Source organism: Odocoileus virginianus, chromosome 25 (assembly GCF_023699985.2).
Source record: "Odocoileus virginianus isolate 20LAN1187 ecotype Illinois chromosome 25, Ovbor_1.2, whole genome shotgun sequence".
Taxonomy (NCBI): Eukaryota; Metazoa; Chordata; class Mammalia; order Artiodactyla; family Cervidae; genus Odocoileus; species Odocoileus virginianus.
This window is the reverse complement of record NC_069698.1, coordinates 1,213,788-1,229,940: the sequence shown is the minus strand read 5'-3', so window position 1 is coordinate 1,229,940 and position 16,153 is coordinate 1,213,788. Positions and strand designations below refer to the sequence as shown.

Sequence of the window (16,153 nt, the reverse complement as noted above, 5' to 3'; positions counted from 1 at the left end):
TTAAAGTGGGATGGATACCATCAGTGCTCTTAATCAAAAACAATGAAATCACTGTTGGCATTAGAATCATGTTGCTTTTTGTTCAGATAATTTTTTTTTCTTGGAAAATACATGAATACTTTGGATTCAGTGGTACCAGAGATGTCAATACTAACTATGATTAAGTATTCCTTCAACCAGTTTGCCACTCAAACAATACAACTGAACTTACCTGTAAAGTCAGACATCTGAAAATGATATAACCCAGTTATATTCTTATGTTAAAGGCTTTAAGAGAAATAACTGTAATTCTAGTGCTTGAAAAGAGTGAGTTGTACCATGTAATGTAAAATCTTTTTCTGTAGATGGTAATAATCTCCTACAGGAAAACTTAAGGTGGGTATGTCTTCGTTTGAGAGGAATGTATTTGAGACTGGACACGAAGAAAGTAGAAGTTTGAATTAGTCAACTTGTTTTCAACTTTTTAAAAGGAATCTTGGGCAGTCAGTGGTGTCTACCAGAAGGCAAGAACTTGACTCTGGTGGTGAGACCACCACAGCTGGCTTGTGGAGTTTGCAAACTTCGTGCCTAGGTTCCTCTGGCTATCAAGGAGGTATAACAGTAATTGTAACCTTTCTTGCTTTGACATCTCTGGCTGAAGCTGGCGTGTTCAAACAAATTATTATTAAAACATAATGCATGTATGCACATAAAACACCAGCATGGTGCTCTTTTCAATTTTATATTACATTTATAAAATACTGGTCCTTCCATGCTCCCTTCACTTTAGGTCAGAGGAGAATATAATCATAGCATACTAATCCAGTTCTCAAAATACGGAGGAAATATATTCTTTAAAGCTCCGTAGCATCCCTTTGAGAAGCACTAAACCGCCTAATCCCTCATGGTCTCTGCAGCAATTGCGTGATGGTCCCCATATTAAGTCTTTGGCACCTTTTCAAATCTTGACTAAATTACTTTTTATCTGGAGACTGGAACTATCAGGGAAAGACTCGGGGAATGAATTGGCTAGCAGTATTAAAATTCTAGCTGTTTAACATTTAACTGAGTATCAACAACGTGTTAAAGTGCTATCTAAACATAATTAGCTAGTCATGGCACAGTGGGCTCTGTCTAAATTTAACTGTGAAATTAGGTTTAGGGAATGTGAAAATAGGGGGGAATTTTTTCTCAAGGGAAACGGTGGTGTCAGCACAGCTGAGGAATGTCACAATAGCTACATTTAGTCAGTTATGATCATCATCAGGGCATCTCCTGGAGCGACGCAGGACAGGGTTTATTCTGAAGTCCATTCAGACTAGGTGATGGAAAGGAGCGGTTGCAGGAGGCAGACAGGAATGGAGAGGGAGCGAGAAAAGGGGTGGAGGAAAAGAGGTCTTTAAACCGAGCGCTGGAAGACTGGATGGGCGGCGGAAGTTAAGAAAGACAAAAAGAGCGGTGGGCAGGGGTAGAACTGCGTGTAGTCTTGGAGGTCAGTAAAACGCTAAGTTAGTGGGTGGAGGTCGGGGAGCCCTAGTGACTGAACGCGGAGGACAGCGTGATCTTGGTGAGAGAGAATCATTCGTTTAGCTGCGACAGGCGGCCAAATCCTTTTTTGACTTTATTCTTATTGGAGCACATACGTGGCTATCCGGTGGCGATGGCAGGACCAACATAAAATTAATGGTGTCAGGATTGAGGATGCGTGTCCTCCGCCCCCAGCCCCCCTCGGGACAGTGGAAGCTGTCCACCACCCCCGCAGAACCGCCGGTGGCTGTGGCTCCAAGGTTAAGCCGCCCGGGCAGTGCGTGGCGGGCAAATGAAGAGGGCAGCGTGCGCAGCCACCGGGGTGAAGGAGGGTCGCGGAGGATCACAGACGCTCCTTTTACGGGCAAATATTAAATATTTCTCGAGGTCACTGTCCCGCGATCAGTTCACAGGAAAACAGGCAACGAAAATAAAATCACATGTGCGAACATGCAAATGAAACAAAACCAAAGAAAAACACCACCGCACTACAGGCGCTCCGATCTGGGAAATCCACGGCCTCCTGTTGCCAGCCGCCCGGCGAGGACAGCGGACAGCCGGGCGGCCAGAGAGCCGAGAGCGAGGAAAGACCTTGTGCGGCTCCTCTCCTTGCCCGGCTCCGTTGACCCTTTCACCAAACTGCCCTCCATGAGAAAGGGCAAGAAAAACGCCTGTGCAAACGTGCCTCGGCGGGCTAAGGGGGAAGCGGGGCTGGGAAGAAAGGAGGGATTCGGAGGGCTCGGCTGTCCCGGGAAGCAGGAGGGAGAAAGTCTCTCCTTCCAGGCCCCGGCGAAGAGGGAGAGGACTAGTCCCGCAGAATACGTCCAGCTTCCCAGAAAGAAACCTTCAGCCGGGGCCACGGAAGGGCAGCCCCATCATGCCTCCCTCTCCCCACCCCCTCTCTCCTCCGGGTCCCCGCCAGAGGGAGAAAGCCGCCCGGGCTGGCGGAGCTGCGAGCTCGACCGTCCCACCGCCCTCCGCCTCTATCCGAGCTGGGGCCGCGGCGGACCCGCGAAGGGCGGAGTGGGCGAGACCATTGGAAAGGCTGGGGGGGGGGGGGGCAAGGCAGGAACGCGAGGGGCGGGGCCTACTAACCTAGTCCAGATTTTCTGTCCTCTTTAAAGCCCTGCTTTGGGAGAAACCCCGTTATCTTAGAGGAGAAGAGAGATTTGGGGTTTTTTTGAAAGGGGCGGGGCGAGTGCCGGAGGGCGGGGTGGGAGGAGTCGCGGCTCGCACTCGGGATCAGACGGGAGCGCGAGTCGCGCGGGTTGGGCGGGCGCGTCCCTGCTCCTGCTCCGAGGGTCCGGCTTCCTCTCCCCCTCCCGCGCGGGGCGGGGTGGTGCGTTCCGAGTTCCCAGGAGTTCGAAGTGGGCGGGTGCCGGGCTGGGGGGGAGGGGAGTGGCGGCGGCGGCGGCGGCGGGCGGCTCCCGCCTCAGCCTCGGCAGTGGCGTCGGCGACGGCGGAGTCGAAGCAGCCGCGAGCGCTCGGCGGAGTGTCAGCCGGCGGCGACGGCTCAAGAGCTGGGAGTTAGGGACGCGCGCTCCGGACCTTCCGCCGAGGCCACTGCCGCCGCCGCCGCCCAGAGCCGGAGGCGCCGGGGCCCGGGGAGCCGGGCGGCGGGAGAGCCAGCGGGCCGGGGGGAGGGGGGGATGGCGCGGACCCCGGGGCCGGCTCCACTGTGCCCCGGAGGCGGCAAAGCACAACTTTCCTCCGCTTCTCCCCCCGGGGCCGGGCTCCTGCTGCCGCCCCCGACGCCGCCGCCGCCGCTGCTCTTGCCGCTGCTGCTCTTCTCTTGGCTCTGTGGTAGGTGGACCTCGGCTGCCGGCGCGGGCTGAGGGGAGGCGCGGCCGCGGGTCCCTGCGCCGCGGCCGGGCCGGCGCGGGCCGCTCTCGTGCGGAAGGCGGTTGTGTTCGGCGGTTGGCTGAGCGAGCGGGTGCCGTGGACTTTGGCTGGAAACTTTTCGCCGCGCCCGGGGCGAGGCCGGGGAAGGGCCGGGGCCGGCGGGTGAGGCGCCGACTGCCCGCTCCCCTCCCCCGCGGCCGCGCGGCTCGCCACGCTGCCGGTCGGGGTCTGGCCTCGGCGTTCTCCGTCCGGACGCCGAGTGCTCGGCGCGACAGGGGTCCCTCGCTGTTTGCTCTCGGGACCGTTACTTGCTCGCTCCTACGCGGAGGAAGCCGAGAGCACGGACTTCTGTGCTGGCGCTTAGGTGATGGGGTGCTGGTTTGCCGCCTCATTTTTTCCCGGGTGAAACTTGAGCTGTGAGCCTAGATACCTTTAGGAACGCAAGAACCGACGACGGAATGAAGCCTTTGGGTTCCCACCCCGCTTCTCCTTCCACCCGGGAGAAGGCACCGTGTCAGCCCACCCTGCAGCTGCCCCTCCAGTTTTCTTGGATCCTACGGCCCCTTTCTGCCCTGGCAGCCTCTGGATCGCTTTGCTTTGAGCCTGTCGCTGCCTTCCAGTTTGTGGGACGCCTGTCTCACTGTCCATGTTTATTTTAGCTGAGCCAGTTTGTCTTCAGGACTTTGATTTGTGTGTGAAATACCTGACTGCGTTGGCTGTGCCCGGCTGTTCTGGTCAAAATGAGCCCCGCGCCTCTGCCCTGCCGCTCTTCCCACATGTTCTGTTACAGTTGTGTCACATTTGGGAGGTGGTCTCATTGTAATTTCACTTCCCAGGCATCAGAGACTAGAAGCCTGCTTGTTAAGAGTATCGTTGAATAAATATCTCCGTTTCATGCGAGAGACGTAGACTTCCGTGATCCTTAATGGAGGGCGGCGATTTGGGAGACTAAGGCCACCGGTCTAGCTCTGGGGACTGGCTCTGTCTTTTGGTAATACCGGAACACAGCAGGACGTTATTCATTCGATGACTCCCACTTAGCAGGAAAGCGGAGAGGAAAACTTAGGCTTGCTCAAAGCGTGTTTTACCTGAGACGTTTTTCTGGTACATAAATCTGCTCTTGGATGTCAGCGTTTAATGAAATTTTAGAAGAAACCAGGAAATTTTACCAGTATTTACTACAAGAAGAGATGTGTGCGGTTTTCTTGGATGGTGTGATTTAGAAGAGAATCCTATACCCCTGTACCGTGTGGGTGTGTTGGGGTAGCTGGTTATGAGGAAGGCAAAGTTTTCAAGAGATTGAGTGCCCCTTATAGGCTGAGAATTTCCACTGCCAAATCACTATCACGTTTAAAGCACTATAATGACAGTTTCTGATTTACAGAGTATAGTGTGATAAATGGCATGTTATCTAATCTACATTGTTTCTGTAGTCCCACTCCCCAGATGTTTGCTTTCAGGACACAGTTCTTAATGCTGTACTTCTTTATATTGATGCAAGATTCTGAATTGAATTTTGTGTAATGTTCTTTTGCATTAAGAAGTATTGGGAATACTCCTTAATGTGGGAGGAAAATGGGAGGGGGTTGTTAAAGAGTTTACTATTCTGATTCAGATTGTGTTAAAGACTAAGAACATTGGTACTTGCGGTCAAGGTTTATCCAGCTAAGCAAAGCCCCATAGAAGACTGAAGCAAGGTAATATGTATAGGTAATACAAGGAAAATTAAATTTGGGTAATTTTGTAGTTATTGTGAAAGTAAAGTGTTGTTTACTTTTTGAAGAAACACATTGGAATTCACATGAAAGAAGAGAGGAATTAAAAAATCATCTCCTTAATAATGTGCTTGATATTTTAGAGTTCTGAAAACTCAAGTAGTATAGGCAAATGGACTGTGATTTAGAGAGATGTAAATTTAAGTTTTTAAGAGTTGTCTCTGCTTGTAGTTGTAGAGACAGACACTAGCTTTGTATTACTGTGCACTGCTCATTTAAAGAGCTTCCTTTTTTTGGCTTATAGTGTTATAACACCCTAATTTGTGAACCGTTATGACAAGTTTTTTTTTCTGTCAACCTTTATTTTAGAATTAAGTCTTTGAATAGGGCACAGTTGTCCTGATTTATGGATACTTAGTAAGTATGGAAACGGAAGTTTCTTTTTGTAACCTGTGCATTGATCTAACATTCATAGTACTACTTACAAGCTTTGTCATGTACTGATGTTTGAGTTTAGTTTTATTTATTTATAAAATTTTGTTGAAGTGTAGTTGAGTTACAATGCTTTGGAAGTTGTTAGGAATGAGAAGATTTTTAGGCCTTGACTATATGACGATTTATTAATTAGAGTGCTTTACTTATTTTTACCACATACAGCTTCTTTTTTTCTTTTTGCTGCTGTTTTTGATATTCTGGTTGCATGTAGCATGGCCGTAACTATGCTAAACTCTTGCAGTATCCTCTCTTAGCACAATGTCATTTTTATGTCATGCTAATTTTACTGCTATAAAAAAGCCCTCACATTCAAACTAGTAGACATGATATTCTGAAAACTATAAAAAAGTAATTAGATTTGTTCTTTTGAAGGGTGTACATTATCTGTCCTATTTGAAGAACTGAAATTCTCACTCGTCGGGGTTAGTTTGTGTGTGTATGTGTATTAAACCTGATAAATCATGGGTATAAAGGTTAAGAGGACTAGATTTTCAACATTTTCTGACTTGATAAACCTCATTTATTTAATTCTGGAAGTCCATATTTTTTTATGATGCCAATAATCAATTCATATGTGATGAGATTTATCTTAGTTTCCCTTCCAATATTTTTCTTGAGGGACAGAGAATATTAGCAGGGATGTCGTAACGATGAGAGAGAAGATAGACTATTGACCTAAGTTCCAGCTCTTCCCATTTTCAACAAGGTTTTATCTTAAGTAGATATTTAGAAGATTATAGAAGAAAAAATCTGACATGGTGATGGACCATTTAACAGCACTTTCAGAAATCTCTTTATTCATGGCGCTTGTTAGACACTTGAGGACACTGAATAAGGCAGAGCCCTGGCTTCAAGGAGCTTACAACAGTCTAATAGACGTAATGTAAATCAGTGATTGCAGGACTTCCCTGACGGCAAAGAATCCGCCTGCAGTGCAGAAGACCTGGCTTCCATCCCTGGGTTGGGAAGGTCCTCTGGAGAAGGGAACTGCTACCCACTCCAGGATCCTTCTCTGGAGAAATCCACGGGCAGAGGAACCTGGCAGGCTACAGCCCATGGGCTCACAAAGAGTCAGACACAACTGAGCGACTTTCATATAGGACAGCTTGGTGTTTATGATTGATTTGTGCATGAGGTACTGTCGATTACCTGGAAGAGGAATACCTAACCAACTATGTAGGGATATTAGTATAAACTGAGGAAAAAAAGTTACCTAAGAAAAAATCAGTTGAGTCAGATTTTCTTGCTGAGATAGGTCACTGTGGTAGGTGGTATAAGTTTGCTCTCTGCACTTTATGGTTAAGATACTAAATAGGCAGTTTGAATCTGAAAAAAGATTGTCACTTACCAGCTGTGTGACTCTTGGCAAGTTATTTAACCTCAGTAAATTTAAGTTTTCTCATCTTTTCAAAAAAGGGTAATATCAACTTATAGAGTTCTTGTGAGGATTAAATGAAAGAAAATAGCAGAATGCATGGAATATACATTCAAATTTTAGCATTTATTTTATTTCATATTATTATTAGGGGCTTCCTTGGTGGCTCAGTGGTGAAGAATCTGCCTGCCAGCGCAGGAGATGTGAGTTCGATTCCTGGGTTGGGAAGATCCCCTAGAGAAGTAGTGAATGGCAACCCATGTCAGTAGTCTTGCCTGGGAAATCCCATGGACAGAGGAGCCTGGTGGGCTGTAGTCCACGTGGTGGCAGAAGAGTCGGACACGACTGAGCTACTGAACAACAAAGACAGACCAGCTGTTTGTCATTCTTAAATTTTACCCTGATGCCTTCAGTAATTGGGTTTTCAACTTGATTGACTTGCTTTTTTTATACTTTCATCTTTATTTTGAATGTATAGCCCAGTCAGTGCTCTTGAAGTGTTGGTTAAATTTACCTCAGATAAGTATACAGACCAGTTTTCAGAATGTTAGGATGTAGTGAAATTAACCCAGCTGTGTAATTGTATGGAATCTGGTTGGATGGTTCCATAATGATGGAGAATGTTTTAGGGCTTGGCGGTTCTGTGTGATCACTTAGAATGTTAGTGGTTATACTGAAAGGGTAGAGTTGAAACTGTGCAGTTGAAGATGGAGTCATAATTTCATTTCTACTTTAACAGGTTACTGGTATTATCAGGTTGGAGCCTACAATATATATTGCCCATATCAATCTTCCTGCTTCTAAGACGGATATAATTGGAAAGTGACCCAAATTTAAAAGGAAGCAAAAAAGAGCAAATTTTGCATTTAGCTACACTGTCCAAAATAGGAATTGGGAAAAGCTAGTCAATAATATATTTGTGAGTGTAGGTATATTTAGTGTTTTAACCTTATTTATGTCACTTATGCGTATATATGTGTGTGTAAAAAGTGATTCAGCATCTCTAAGGTACATTTTGCACCTGTATAGTTAAGGAACAAAACTTATGGCTTATTGCCTTTTATTTGAAAATGATTGAAGTGAAGCTGGCTGTGATACCCTTGTTAAAAAGGAGTATTTTGGTATTCTGTTGCTTACCCCTTAAAAACTTAGTGAGTAAATAACATATTCCTATGGCATATTCTATACTCTATTAAAGTCCTCATAAAGTTGGCAATACTGAATACATGATTTGTGAAGGATGTGGCATTTAATTAATAATAGCCGAAGTGAAGTGAAGTGAAAGTCTCTCAGTCGTGTCCTACTCTTTGCAACCCTGTGAACCATACAGTCCATGGAATTCTCCAGGCGAGAGTACTGGAGTAGGTAGCCTTTTCCTTCTCCAGGGGATCTTCCCAGCCCAAGGATCAAACCCAGGGCTCCTGCATTGCAGGTGGATTCTTTACCAGCTGAGCCACAAGGGGAGCCCAAGAATACTGGAGTGGGCAGCCTGTCCCTTCTCCAGGGGATCTTCCCAACCCGGGACCTTCCCAACCCAGGATCTTCCCAGTTGAACTGGGGTCTCCTGAATTGCAGGCATACTCTTTACCAACTGATCTATTAGGGAAGCCCTAATAATGGCTTATTAATATGTAAATATAGGCTAAAATCAAAGAACCTTTAAGTAAGTAATGAGTGTGTCAGAAACTTAGATCCAAAAATCTTAGTACGATTAATGTCATGCTTTTGGTTACCTTTTATATTTTCATCTGAAATTGTCTTGAACCCATATCCTTTCCTGAGTTTATGAAACTTATGATTTTCTGTTTTAGGCTCTGACATAGATTGATTATTTATGTAAATAAAACTTGTTGTGAATCTTTATCAAGGGTGAGTTTTAGGTTTTTTGCTAAATGGTTCACTTATTACAGCATGGTCATTAATTTAAAATTTTAGTGAGGGCTGTCTCCTCTAAGTCTAGATACAGCTATATTGTAGGTATTACAGCTGTTTCAGAAACGATATTGTATTGCATACTTATGTTTTGAGTTTTACATGTTTTCTCTAATATTGCATTCAGGGAGATTATTTTACTTGCAGCCCTGTTAATTGCCCAATATTCAGTTTGCTAATTAAGATCAGTAGGAAAGAAGTACCCTATAGTATTGTGAGTAGCTCTTCATAAACTGGAATTTGAGGTATGGTTTGTAAGAACATACCAGCTCATAACTGGTTTAAATGATAGAGAATTGACAGCATTTCTGATGATTATTTTGTAGCTGTGAGATATTTAATTATACTTGTGACTCTATAGATAGGAGAGGTTATAATAGTTTTTTTTTTAACTTTATTTGGTTTCCTTTAATAGGAAGTTAATAGTTTAATAGTCTTTTTTTTTTAAATAGGTTGACTGTTGTACCAGTAGAGGCACTTTACTTTAAGCTGTTAGATTTCTTCAGAAGTAAAGCTTTTGAAAAGGAGGAGGGTTTGCTGCTGCTAAGTTGCACCAGTCGTGTCCGACTCTGTGCGACCCCATAGACGGCAGCCCACCACGCTCCCCCGTCCCTGGCTCAGGCAAGAACACTGGAGTAGGTTGCCATTTCCTTCTCCAATGCCTGAAAGTGAAGTCGCTCAGTCGTGTCCGACTCTTTGCGACCCCATGGACTGCAGCCTACCAGGCTCCTCCGTCCATGGGATTTTCCAGGCAAGAGTGCTGGAGTGGGGTGCCATTGCCTTCTCCAAGGGTATATCTATAAATCACTATTCTCAGCTACCCAAGGTTAGGAAAAGTACGGTGTATTGATAGGTTTAAATACTAGTTACTAGGAAATCTTTTTTGAAACACAATCCCAGGCCCCACTGTGAACTTACTGGATCAAGAATTTTGCAGGTTGGTAGAGAGTGTAGCCTGGTGATTGGGGCATTTGTGTTTTAAGAGACATCTTCAGTTGATTGTTTCTTCCCTTGATGAGTACTATTTATCATGGCATTTTTATATATGATTTGACCAGATGTGGTCATTATTTTGTTTACTACTCTATCTGATATATTAGGTATGCAGTGGGTGCTCATATTTCTTTATAGCAAGAGCTTAACAACAAAATAAAATTTAGTCCAAACCATCAATGTCTCAATAGAGATCTGTGAACTGTATACATAGTTTTAAGTTATCCTGATGCCACTTTCAAAAAATAATGAAAGGAACATGAGAAATTAATATATTTTATTTAACACAGTATAACCAAAATGTTATTTGGCATGCAGTTGATATTTAAAAATTGAGATATTTTACATTTTTTTTTCTTTTGTCTTAAGTCTTTGAAATCTGATGTGTACTATACACTTACAGATTGTTGTTTGGATAAGCTGTATTTCATGTATTCAGAAGTCAGGTGTGGCGGGTGATTACCATATTGGGCAGTGCAGGTCTAAACTGTATGTGGTCTCCAAAGTAGGTTATCCCCTTCTGTGGTACTTAACTCAAAAGGCCTAAAATGATATTACTCTTCCTTCTTACCTAGTCCAATTCTGGAGCGCCCAGTTTGAAATTAATTTTCTCCATGAATACTTTGCTCACCACTTCTTCCATACAGTGAGCTTTTTTCTTTCTAGTTACTCTTTTTACTCATTATTTAGTATGGAGTTGTGAGTTGTTCTATGCTGTATACCTTTGCAGTAAAGACTTTGCCTCAAGCTTCACTGTATGCATCCCAGCACCTATTACAAAATAAACACAAGTTATTTTTTAAGCTGATAGATTTTTAACGTGTCAGGGAGGGAGAAATTTTTCTCTGCCCTTCTGGTTTCTCCTGTGTGGTCTGAATTACATTGACATGAGACATATTAAAAGGAGAAAATGAAATAGAAGTTTGATGCCATGTATACATGGAAGAGACTCAGGAAACTGCTTAAATGAAGGTCGCTCAGTCGAGTCTGACTCTTTGGGATGCCATGGACTCTACAGTTCATGGAATTCTCCAGGCAGGAACACTCGAGGGGGTAGCAGTTCCCTTCTCCAGGGTATCTTCCCAACCTCGGTCTCCTGCATTGCAGGCGGCTTCTTCACTAGCTGAGCCACCGAGGAAGCCCTTCCCTCACGTTAAATGCCAGCTTTGGCTACAGACAGAACAGGGCACTGGAGGCGGCGATTTGAGACTTCACAGAGGAGGAAGGCAACTCACAGAGAGCTGTAAAACAAATGTTTGGGAAACAAATGTTTGCTGGGCCTTCTGGACCCCATGGGAACATAGAGTGGACTCTGATCTCTAGGCCATGCAGAGATTCCCCACTACACTTTACCTTTACTTTTAAGATAACTCTGGTGATAGCTTAATGCCAGGCCCACTATCTAAAAAAACTTTTTAGGCAGTTGGGGGAAAGTCACAGTTTCTTTCTGTCTTTTGGTCCTTGGTTGTTTTCAGCTCACAATAACCCTGTGCCAGAGACATTGTTGGGGGCAACGTTTGCTTCTTCCCCTGTTGGTGAGTGTTTCAGACTTGACCAAGTTCGCTGTACAACAAAAGGGCGTCAAGAGAATGCGCAGCTTATGATTTCCTCTCCCATGTCGAGAGAAGACAATGATAATAGCTCTAATGAATAACCAGAAAAACTGCTCTGAATCTGACTGCATTTCCTATCTGATCCTAGCTCTCTTTCAAATCCTTAGTCCCGGGAGCAAATTCTGTTCATTTTTTCATGCTTTTAGGTTTAGAGCAATGTTTTCCAAAGTGTTTAATAGAACCCTAGTTTCTGGAAAACAGTGCAGTGATTGAATATATCTGGGAATGGGAAAAACTAACCATGTAACCCCCTCCCTCATGGAAAATCACTGTGTGCATTAGTTTATTAATGGCATAAATTCTTCAGTAAAATATCCTTTCCTGCAGTTTAAACAAACAACCTGTTTTTGCTGCAGAAATTTTGTTGTACAGAACACACTATAGGGAATGTATTCTTAAAGAGGTCTGTATACTTGATATTTATTCCTATCCTGACATTTTTTCTATTGCTACTTTCCAAGATAGGGGAGGAATTTATTTATTTAATATACTAGAAATGGTTGATAGGCTTTAAAGATGTTACTTGTTGAGAAATATTCTTCATTGCCTTTTCTTTTTTCTAAAAATTTCTTTTGCTTTCTTTAGTTCTGTATTTATACCTGTTTTTATATTCTGTCCTCATTGTCTTACCGATTTTGAATCTGAAAAATTTGAGGAATTGACCTAGGAGGAATGCAATTCTTCCTCTTTGATATTAGCCGTGTATTATTTACCCAAAAATATATGTAGCTTAAGCAGTTTCTTTGGGATATACCTCACTTTATGTATAATACATATCATTCTGGGTTTGTGTTTTAGAAATAGAGTAGGTATATTTAAGATAGCTTTTCTGTTTTAATGGAAGTATACCAGTGCAGTTACTGAAAAGGACATGAAAAAACCAAGAGGCGGATATAAAAATAGATGTACACAGCTAGGACTCCAACTTAACATTTGAGAGCATTGTACAAAATTAAAAATGTGCTTGACTCTTTTTAATGGTTTCATTTCAGAGGAAAAACAAAAGTATTAATGAAGTGTTAGTATTGGAAAACTATGGTAAGATGAATTTCATATAGTGACTCTATGAGTTATCCATGACAGACACTATTGTCATTACTAAAACATCAGAGGCCATTGGTTTTGAAACTTATTAATTCAGTATTTAAGTTAGTCATTGCTGCTGTGGGTTAGATGAAGGTTTCATTTTACAAGTGTCCTTGTCGTGAACTCCAAACTCGCTTATAATTTGATTAGGTTAGAGATAATCATTCATGGTTAGAAATTCAGTGTAATGTTAAGTCAGTCAGAGAATAGCCTGTCTTGTATGTGAGTCTGCTTAGTAGTACCCGTGTGTCCAGTCATGTCCGCTCTTTGTGACCCCATGGACTGCAGCCTGCCAGGCTCCTCTGTCTGTGGAATTTTCCAGGCAAGAGTACTGGAGTGGGTTGCCATTTCCTTCTCCAGTGAGAAGGAACACCCAGATTATTTTAAATGTAGAATTTTAAAAAAGCTTCTCTATTTTTCACTAAAGAAATTCTGATGGGAGAAGGTACAAGGTACGTAGCTAACAGTCCTGTCCTTCTCATTAAGGGCACAGGGCTAGAGCATTATAGCATTTTTCACTAACCAGGAGTCTGCATATGTTAATTGCTGTAGCAGCTACTTAAAAGAGGTAAAAAACTACCACCAACAAAAACTTTGATAAACATATGCAAGTAATGCAGTTGTACTGAGCAGCAGCTTTTGTGTTAGCTTCTCATTCCTATAAGCAATTTTAAGGCTATAAATACGTGATTATTTCGCTGACACAGTTTCATTTGCCTCGTCCATGCTAGAACCAGAGTGAATGTTAGTATTGAAGCAACAGGAAGAAACTCTCCTTCCAAGTTGTTACCTCTGTTGCGCACCAGCACAGTGTCAGAGACGCGCTGGTTTCTTTTAAGGCTGACGCAGCGTCTCAGGTGGAGGACAGGAAGGAGGCCCGTCAAGGGTAGGCTTAGTGACGCTCATGAAAGCATCTTGCTTAGCAAGAAGTAAGACTCTTTGGACTACTGATACTCCTTTCTGTATTTAAGGTAGATTATTTTTACATTTTTCAGTTTAAAACATTGTCAACTTTTAGATTATTTGTAAAAGATTTAGCAACTATGGTGGCTGTTTTGAAACTATGAATTGTTTGTAAGGCTTATTTTCTGTATATGTATAGAAGAGTGTGGGCTTTGATTATGTTTATATTTGTTATATTTTGTAACTGCTAGTGAAAATGTTTACATAAATAAGTGGCTGGTGAAGTTTTTATATAGCATGTTAAAAAGTCTCTTCTCTTATAATAAAAGCTTTAATGTTAACAGCGCCTGTTAAAGTATAAAAACAAATCTGAAGTTCTCTGAGAAAAATACATGTTTTCCTTAGAGGATACTGCTGTTGCTTTGCTGCCCTCTGCAGTCGTCGGAGATAGTCACTCCAGACTTCCCTTCCATCAGACGACTGAAATGCTTTCTTGACACATGCGGTTTAAATTTCAGGAGTGGGTTAAATAATGTTTACTGTTAAAGTATGATAACATATAGATAACAACAGTTGATCTATACCTTTAATGTGAACAATAAAAGGTTTACAAGTTGAAGCGGGGGATGGACAGGAGACTATTGCACATCAGTCAAGAAACAGATGCTGGAGCACCAACCTGGTTATGGGTGGTACAGAGGCTACCACAGTGGAATAAGTGCTCACAAGCTTATAAACCCACTGTGATACAGCCTAAAAGAAAAGAAAAAAAAAGCTCAGTAAGGCCTGGAAGAGGCAAGAACACTGATTAGAGGAAATGAAACTTTTGAACTGGAAGAATGATTTGAGTTCAGACAGGTAAAACAGGGTTATGTCAAACAGGAAAAGAAAATATTAGAACACAAAGCATCTGTTACACAGAAAGGGCTATGCTAGGACCCTCAGAGTCTTTTGCCTTTAAGAAATGTAAAATGTAATTGTCAGCAGATTTTGGGATTAGAAGATAGTGTGTGTGTTTCTCTTTGTTTTATACCCAGTTACTTAATGTTTTCGCCCATTTCAGTTGTTATGTGAAGTGAAAGTGAAAGTCGCTCAGTCATGTCCAAGCCTTTCCCTTCTCCAGGGTATCTTCCCAACCCAGGGATCAAACCCAGGTCTCCCGCATAGCAGGCGGATTCTTCACCAGCTGAGCCACAAGGGAAGCCCAAGAATCCTGGAGTGGGTAGCCGTTCCCGTCTCCAGGGGATCTTCCCGACCCAGGAATCAAACCAGGGTCTCCTGCATTGCAGGTGGATTCTTTAACCAAATGAACTATCAGGGAAGCCCCTTCAGTCCTTATACACTTAGCTAAATGATACCTCCTTTACAGAGCTGCTGCAAAAATGAAATGAAATCCTTATTAAACTATAGTAAAGTGATTAATACATGTTAAATACATCTAACCATAATCCAAGGGAAAATGGATTGTCTTATGTGAAAAATGCAAAGTGTATCTACTTGCTTCAAAAGAAGGACTTTAACTGAGAAAGACTCAATAGAAGACCTGATTTCTTAGCTGAACCTTAAAGAAAGAGTTTTCCATTTCTGAGAGAAGTCAGTAAAAAAGCATTCCAGGCTGAAAAGATCACTGGACTGAGGACTCTGTGGAAGGAATTAATGTTTCCATGTGGTTCAAGTATGATCTGTTATGGAGGGTAGTCATAGATATTTAAATACTTTGCTGATGCTGAGGAGATTAGAGTTTGTGTGGGAGGCAGTGAGAAGCTTTTGAAAGCAGGTAACTACTGAGTCTGTGATTCCAGAATATTTTATAGCTCTGACAGCACTGTAAAAGGTATATGGGAGATATGAGAGACAAGCAAAAGGGAAAACGATTGCAATTGTACGTAGGAAGAGAGGATTGTGGAGACAGATGGCAATTTGATAGGAATGTTTGAAGGGAGGGATAGATCTGAGAAGTAGGTCACATGGTGTCTGAGTATCATCGTGGTTGAGGAGACAAGAGTTGGGTGTGAATTTGGGGTTCTTGAGTGACTAAGAGGACTGTTGTTCACTCAGCCACCTCTGACTCTTTGTGACCGCATGGACTACAGCATGCCAGGCTTCCCTGTCTTTGACCATCTCCTGGAGCATGCTTAAACTCATTTCCATTGAGTCAGTGATGCCATCTAACCATCTCATCCTCCGTCATCCCCTTCTCCTCTTGCTTTCAGTCTTTCCCAGCATCAGGGTCTTTTCAGTGTTGGCTCTTTGCATCAGGTGGCCAAATTATTGGAGCTTCAGCCTCAGCTTTAGTCCCTCCAATGAATATTCAGGATTGATTTCCTTTAGGATTGACTTGTTTGATCTCCTTGCTGTCCAAGGGACTCTCAAGAGTCTTCTTTAACACCACAGTTCAAAAGCGTCAGTTCTTCGGTGCTCAGCATTCTTTATGGTCCAACTCTCATATCGAAACATGACTACTGGAAAACCATAGTTTTGATAATCTAGACCTTTATTGACAAAGTAATGTCTCTGCTTTTTAATATGCTTTCTAGGTTTGTCATAGCTTTTTTTCCAAGGAGCAGGTGTCTTTTAATTTCATGGCTGCAGAAGGATTAATGAACCAGTCTAGTAACTTTGTGGAGGCTTTTTAATTGCAGTGCCTCTGGGATGTATCTTACAGCTGTAGTTAGAAATTTGTTATGAGAGAG

The 16,153-nt window shown here is 43.0% G+C and overlaps 1 protein-coding gene across 8 annotated transcripts in view; it reads left to right on the top strand.

Annotated features, from left to right (window-relative positions):
* Positions 1-2,942: 2,942 nt before the first annotated feature.
* NECTIN3 (nectin cell adhesion molecule 3) overlaps positions 2,943-16,153 on the top strand; it is a 131,653-nt gene continuing 118,442 nt past the window's right edge. For 2 of the 8 annotated variants that reach the window (XM_070454918.1, XM_070454919.1), the window contains exon 1: positions 2,945-3,309. In XM_070454918.1, the coding sequence (XP_070311019.1) occupies positions 3,156-3,309 (154 nt within the window). In that variant the 5' untranslated portion in view covers positions 2,945-3,155. Of the gene's footprint in view, positions 3,310-16,153 lie in introns of all 8 variants that reach the window. The other 6 variants (XM_070454922.1, XM_070454921.1, XM_070454917.1 and 3 more) reach the window with 5 other exon arrangements.